This window comes from Hypomesus transpacificus, chromosome 4 (assembly GCF_021917145.1).
Source record: "Hypomesus transpacificus isolate Combined female chromosome 4, fHypTra1, whole genome shotgun sequence".
Lineage (NCBI taxonomy): Eukaryota > Metazoa > Chordata > Actinopteri > Osmeriformes > Osmeridae > Hypomesus > Hypomesus transpacificus.
Genome location: NC_061063.1, coordinates 265,837 through 272,765, shown reverse-complemented (window position 1 = coordinate 272,765; position 6,929 = coordinate 265,837). Strand labels below are relative to the sequence as shown.

The 6,929-nt window shown below is 51.8% G+C and overlaps 2 protein-coding genes across 2 annotated transcripts in view; one reads left to right on the top strand and one right to left on the bottom strand.

The window, feature by feature from the left end:
• Window positions 1-330, top strand: part of sdha (succinate dehydrogenase complex, subunit A, flavoprotein (Fp)) — a 2,217-nt gene extending 1,887 nt beyond the window's left edge. Inside the window, exon 4 of the mRNA XM_047019666.1 lies at window positions 286-330. Within this exon, the coding sequence (XP_046875622.1) occupies window positions 286-330 (45 nt within the window). The remainder of the gene's footprint in view (window positions 1-285) is intronic.
• The window catches only part of tmem104 (transmembrane protein 104), a 31,470-nt gene continuing 24,547 nt past the window's right edge, over window positions 7-6,929 (bottom strand). Inside the window, exon 10 of the mRNA XM_047019323.1 lies at window positions 7-2,381. Within this exon, the coding sequence (XP_046875279.1) occupies window positions 1,618-2,381 (764 nt within the window). The 3' untranslated portion in view covers window positions 7-1,617. The remainder of the gene's footprint in view (window positions 2,382-6,929) is intronic.

Genomic DNA, 6,929 nt, shown 5'->3' with positions numbered 1-6,929 from the left:
CTCACTAGTAATGCCTGTGGGCTGTGTCATTCTCCACACACAATAACCACAAGCTCAGAACAGAATCAAAAACTCAACCACAATACAATTATTTTTTAAATCATCAGAACACGTAGAAACATCTCAATATTACGGCATTTGCCGCGAAGAAGCACTGAACACACCAAATGTTACGGTACAACCTAAGGCAACTGTGTGCAAAGTTGTGCAATGTAGCGAAATATAACGCAAACGTTATGTTTGTTTTTTTCCATCCCTTTTTCCAACCCCATATGCCCGTCACAGAAAACTGGCATCCTCGGTGTACCAGCAGCCAGTAGACGGTTCTAGAACACGGAACACTGACGGGACAGCGAGACACGTGGAACCCCTGGATATATATATAACTGATACGGTGGAACAGAGGAGAACTGGAAGAGAACAGGAGGAGAAATCACAGCTGATGAGGAGAACGCAGGAAGGGACGTGGGGAGGAGAGGCAAGGAGAGGAAGCTCTAATCACCTCCTGCCTCCTCGTTAAATCGAATAACCAGGCCGGCTGAAGCTGTGGGCCACTGCTATAATAACTCTTTCAACAAGCAGGATGACCAATCAGTCCACTGCGTCTCAGTCTTAATCTCATCTTCTCCCTGCATGGAGGCTGGGCTGGGGAGGCCTGCTAGCAGCCAGATAACTATTAACACTAGGTGCAATATGGCTCTGTGGCTAGCCTGCTAGCAGCCAGATAAGTGTTACACTCAGGGTTTAACACAGCTTTTTTTGTCAGCTTGCTAACAGCCAGCTGTTGTTAGACTCGGGTTCAACACGGCGCTGTTGCTAGCTTGCTAGCTTTCTGCTAACGGGGACACGTTTAACATGGCTTGGTTGCTAAAGCGTTAGCGTTGTTAGCTAATAGCCATGATATGGAACATATCATGCTAATAGCTAATAGCACTGTGGAACATAGCTGGAAGGTGATAGATGATTTGGTTGACTTTGTTATTTGCAATAAAACAGGAGAACATTTTTCCGCAATTTGTTCAATTGTTCTAGCGTACAGAGATGTAGATTAACATGGGTGATCTGAGTGTCTTGAAAAACACTTGACAGCTCTTCTCCTCTCTCCATTCCTCCTCCTTTCTCTACCTCCCTAAATTCTGAATTTGGTATTTAAATGAGACATTTGGTATAGGAGAAAGCTAAAGAGACGAGCATGGTACAGTCTTTGAGTCGACCTTTTCCCAGTGAGCTGTTCAGTTTAGAGCTGTGACGCTCCAATCACCTGACCCCGGCACCTAGTCACATGACCCTAAAGCACTGTCGCTGTCCCGTTTCCCCGGAAACACATGCTTCAGTATGTGTTTGGTCCCTTTCAACACGTTTGATTGAGCAGAGCTGATCACAATAACAAAGATGTCCTTGAAACATGCTACAAGAGTCAAGTTTTATAAAGGCACACCTCCTTGTCTGCAACGCCTCAGGAACACAGAGATGAGGAGAGACAGACAGAGGGAGGGAGAGAGAGACATAGAGAGGGAGACATAAAGAGAGACACAGAGAGAGAGAGACACAGAGAGAGAGAGAGACGTAGAGAGACGTAGAGACACACAGTCACTGAGTCTTCCCTATTTCCCTCCTCTACTTCTTCGTATCCGTCAGTATGATGTTAGCCGTGACAAACATGAGGCAGAAGGCTGCCCAGACGACCACGAACCACACCCAGAAGGCGTGTCTGAAGGGCGACCGGTGCTTGTTCACCGCCTCCCTGCCCACCACCGGCTCCAGATGCCTCCGGCTGAAGAACACAAGCAGCGCCGGGATCACGTACTGGATCCCCGTGCCGGCGTAGGCGCCCGTGATGCCCACCAGGGACTCCAGGTTGTGGGTGCAGAACGCCACGATGACCGGGGGCACCAGCGTAATGAGGGGGAACACCAGGCGGTCCACCACCCAGGGATAGGTCCCGCCGTCGCGGTGAAACAGCGTCTTCCAGTTGTTGCGCAGCGTCACGGCGATGATGGGGAAGTTGGTGCTGATGGTGAAGACAGGGAACAGCCCCAGGAAATAGCGCAGCGCCGGGACGTTCAGCACGTCGCAGTTGTCGGTGAAGTTGAGCGTGTACATGTCGTGGAGGAGCGAGGAGTCGAAGCAGAAGATGGCGGTGAAGGAGAGGAGGGAGTAGAAGGCCAGGATGAGGATGTAGTCCGTCACCACCAGGGCGCCCACGCGCGTCTTGTCAGAGATGGGCGTGACCAGCGAGGGGAGAGAGTGCTGGCACATGAAGGAGTAGACGCACACCCCAAACAGGTTGGGGACACCGGAGAGCTGGGCGACTGGGGGCCGTCCTTCACCACGGCCTCCAGCGATGCGGATCAGAGCCAGGATGATCATCATGGTGAACGCTGGAGGAAGAGAGGAGGTGAGGGTGGAGGAAAGGGAGGTGGAGAGCGAGGGTGGAGGAGGTGGAAGGTTAAAAGTAGGGGGAAGAGAGAAACAGGAGGAGGTGAGGAGGGAGAAGATGAGGAGAAGGCGGAGGTGAGAGGGAGAAGAACAGGGAGGGAAGGAAGGGAAAAACAGAGAGGAGGAGAGAGAGAGTGAGAGAGAGAGAGAGAGAGAGAGAGAGAGAGAGAGAGAGAGAGAGAGAGAGAGAGAGAGAGGGGAGGGAGAGGGAAAGGGAGAGAAAGAGAGGGAGAGAGAGAGAGAGAGAGAGAGAGAGAGAGAGAGAGAGAGAGAGGGGGGAGGGAAAGGGAGAGAGAGAGAGAGGGGGAGAGGAAATTAATTATCAAAACAAGCATATCTCAATGCAGAGTGGAACATGGGTTCCATAGATACTGGGTAGTGTACTCACACTAGGACAGCAGAGGGCATTAGGACCATGAAGACACAGACCACTTAACAGGCCCTCCCTTCCTACTGCCTGACCCAGAAACACCCACACACACTCAACAGCTACAGTAGGAGTAGAAAAGGCCAATAAATTATCCGTTAGGTATGCTACACTAAAGTCTGGCATGCTAATGCTTCCGATTGCTACGCTACGCTACAATCATGCACGCTACGGTCCACTATGCTATGCTAATGTTTGCTGCAGTTTGACACTCCCTTTTAGTCACAGAGTGCAATACTAAAACTGCAACCCAGTTCCAGGTCTCCACCATCTACTGGTGGCAATGAGGCTGTCTCTATCGACTGGGCTGAGTATGGGTGGTTGTGTGTGTGTTTGGTTAGAGAGAGTGTGACTGGAAGGCCTGTTAAAGGATTTGAGCCCTCCTCTCCATCCTCCCCTCTCCATCCTCCCGAGTCCCCTCTCCATCCTCTCCTCTCCATCCTCTCCTCTCCTCCCTCTCCCCTCCTCTCCATCCTCCCCTCTCCATCCTCCCCTCTCCCTTCCTACCTCCTCTCCCTTCCTCTCCATCCTCCCCTCTCTTCCCTCTCCTTTCCTCTCCTCCTCTCCATCCTCCCCTCTCTCCTCTCTATCCTCCCCTCCTCTCCTCTCTCCATCCTTCTCTCATCTCCTCTCCTCCCTAATCTCCATTGTCTCCTCTTCCCTCCCTCCCTCCACCACTTTAGTCACAGTTCTCCCTCCCTTACATCACACACACACTACAGTGTAACTAAAAGAGAGGAGAGGAGTCGTGGGGCAGAATGAATGGGTTCTCTACAGAAGGCCAGCTGATGATCAATTAATCACGGGCTTCTTTAATGTTGGGGAGACACAAACATTCACACACACACACACACACACATTCATATACACACACATTCAAATACACACTCACACATTCACACACACACACACACATTCATATACACACACATTCTCACCAGCACCTGTTGAGGACTATACTTTATAATGGATATTTGGCACATTTCCCATGTCATCATTGACTTAAGATAGAGGAATCATGCCTCATGCCAGCGCAATGCATCAAGCACCACACACACACACACTCGTTTTCTGTCTCAAAGACACACACATCCCACGCACAAACATACCACACACACACATCCCACATCTAAAACAAAGTAAGTGTGTGTGACAAAGTAAAGTCGACCCTGACCCTTGGCTTATCCTTACCAGATAGCAGCCAATTAGACAACGGATTCTTCTCACCACAGGTGGATGGGCCAATCCTGACAGACTTTCCTGTCCCCACCGTCCTATCACAGAGAGTGATGCTGTCAACACTGCATCCAGTATCATGGTCCATGGAGACCACACTGTCCTGAACGCTCAACACAACATGGACGTCTTTACTCATTCTCTCTGTCTTTTTCTTATTCTCTCCATCTTTCTATCTTGCTGTGCTTCCTGCTCTCCTTTTCACACGGCCCCTTCTCTCTCTCTTCCTCTCTCTCTCCTCCTATCTCTCTCTCCTCTCTCTCCTTCTCTATTTCTCCTCTCTCTTTCCTCCTCTCTCTCCTTCTCTCTCTCCTACTCTCACTCCTTTTCTCCTTCTCTCTCTCCCCGTGAGTACATCTGTTCCTTATGTGTGAAAGACCCATCACAGCTAACCTTCTGTCCCATTCTCTCTTCCTCCCCCCATCTCTCCTTCTGCCTCTCTCCCTTCCCTTTCTTCTTCGTCTTTCTCTGTCTCTCCATCCGGTGGATGTGACCCGTCCCTGGGCGGTGTCAGGGCTGACAGGGAGAGCGTTGCCTGGCACTGGCTACAGCAGCCTGGACAGGAAGAAATGTGGGCAGGGGGCGTTTAATTAAGAGCGTCTTACAGGATGGGGTGCCTGGCAGGGGTGGAGCGTACAGATGCTTAACCTTGAGCAGAGCTTGTGTTCTGCACCAAGCCGGGATGCGAGCATGCTGTCGACGAGGATCAGCTAGCCTTGCCATTCATCTCTGTATTTCTCTCTGTTGTTCATCTCCATGTCTCTCTCTGTGTCCCCCTCCCTCTCCCCCCCCCCTCCCCCTCTCCCTCCCCCTCCCCCTCTCCCTCTCTTTGGAACAGGCTGGCAGCTTGGGATCAGTACTGTCCTTACAGTTGCTTTTGAAAGGCTCAACTTCTAGCTCTAACATCCCCATCCTGTTTTAAACAAACACACATTTGCACTCTGGAAAGTGCACACACACACAAACATGGCTGAATGAACTGAGGCCAAGTCAGACGGCTACAGATCCCGCTGCCATAGCGACCATAGATGTCCATCTCCCCAGTGTTGATCTAGGAGGGAAGACAGAAAGCCTTCCTGAGTGTATGATGACTGTAGAGAAGGTCAAATGTTCCAGTGCTGTTTAGACCTCTGACATCACTGGGATAGTTCACTCAGAGGGGGAGGGGAGAAGGGGAGAAGCCGGATGAATGTAGACAGGAGAGGGCAGTCATGATTAAAGGCCCCAGTTAGGAGGTATGGATCTGTGATTGATCCTGAGGTCTACAACAACACACACCCTCCTAATCACCCTGTAATCTGAATGAGCAGAGATCACAGCCCTCATTAAAGCAAGCAACACTCAGGACTAGCAGCATGACAGAGGGGAGGGGCGGGGAGGTATCAGAGGAGGGGACTAGCAGCGTGACAGAGGGGAGGGGCGGGGAGGTATCAGAGGAGGGGACTAGCAGCGTGACAGAGGGGAGGGGCGGGGAGGTATCAGAGGAGGGGACTAGCAGCGTGACAGAGGGGAGGGGCGGGGAGGTATCAGAGGAGGGGACTAGCAGCATGACAGAGGGGAGGGGCGGGGAGGTATCAGAGGAGGGGACTAGCAGCATGACAGAGGGGAGGGGCGGGGAGGTATCAGAGGAGGGGACTGATGGTCTCCAACCCTGGTCTCCCACGGCAACTACACTCACACACTCCTTCCAGAACACCTCGTGTGACTGTGGTTCTTGAAGGGGGGCGGGGAGGATGTTTGTGTGTGTGTGTGTGTGTGTGTGGGGGGGGGGGGGTTGAGGGTTAAACATGTCAAAGTTACACCCCCCCCAACCCCCCACATCTCCCTGGTGAAACTATGAGCACTGCTCAGTTGGCGTAACCATAGGAACGAGCTACGCCCTTCAATACTTAGTTTTTCCTTCAATGTAATTTTCGTGCTGAGGTTGTGAGCTGTGAAGTTCATTAGAACCTCACAATACTCAGCAGAGAGAGAGACAGAGAGAGGGAGAGGGGACCAGAATAATGAGAGCACGAGGTCCTTCTAACAATGTTGATTTTCCTCTTCATCTACATCGCTCCCCCCCCCCCCCCCCCCCCCCCTCCCCCCTCCCCTTTCCCCCTCTCTCACTCTCTCACTCTCTCACTCTCTCACTCTCTCACTCTCTCACTTGCTCTCCCCCTCTCACCCTTTCCCCCTCTCTCTCTCTCTCTCTCACTCTCTCTCTCACTTGCTCTCCCTCAGTCTCCCCCTCTCCATCCCTCCCTTGACACCACCAGTGCTTTGTCGATAAACTGACCACCACGACTGTGGCCAGCCATCCATGATGTCATTTCCTCTGTAATGTGAATGAGAAAACAATGGATTTGGCTCATTTGACCCTAGCACTCCACTCCACACCTCCCTCCCTCTCTCCCCCTCTCTCTCTCTCCCTCCCTCCCTCCTTCCCTCCCTCCCTCCTTCACACCTCTCTCTTTCTCCCTACCCCCTTTTCCCTATCAGCCTCTCCCACTTCCATTCCTCCGTATACTCACCTTATCCATCCCTCATTCCGTCCTCAGCTCTCAATCCACCCATCCCTCATTCCATCCTTACCTATCCTTTCATTGCTCACTCCATCCCTCATTCCATCCTTATCTATCAATCCATTCAGGGGCTAATCGGAGGAGAGGAGGGGGTGATTAATACTGGTTAACTGAACACACACACACACACACACACATCACAGACAGGCATAGACGCTAGGCTGGGACCAGGGAGCCAGGCTTGCTAACGCACAAACACACACACACAGGCACACACACACACACACGAAGACCCTGATACTCTTGACCCTCTTATACTCCCC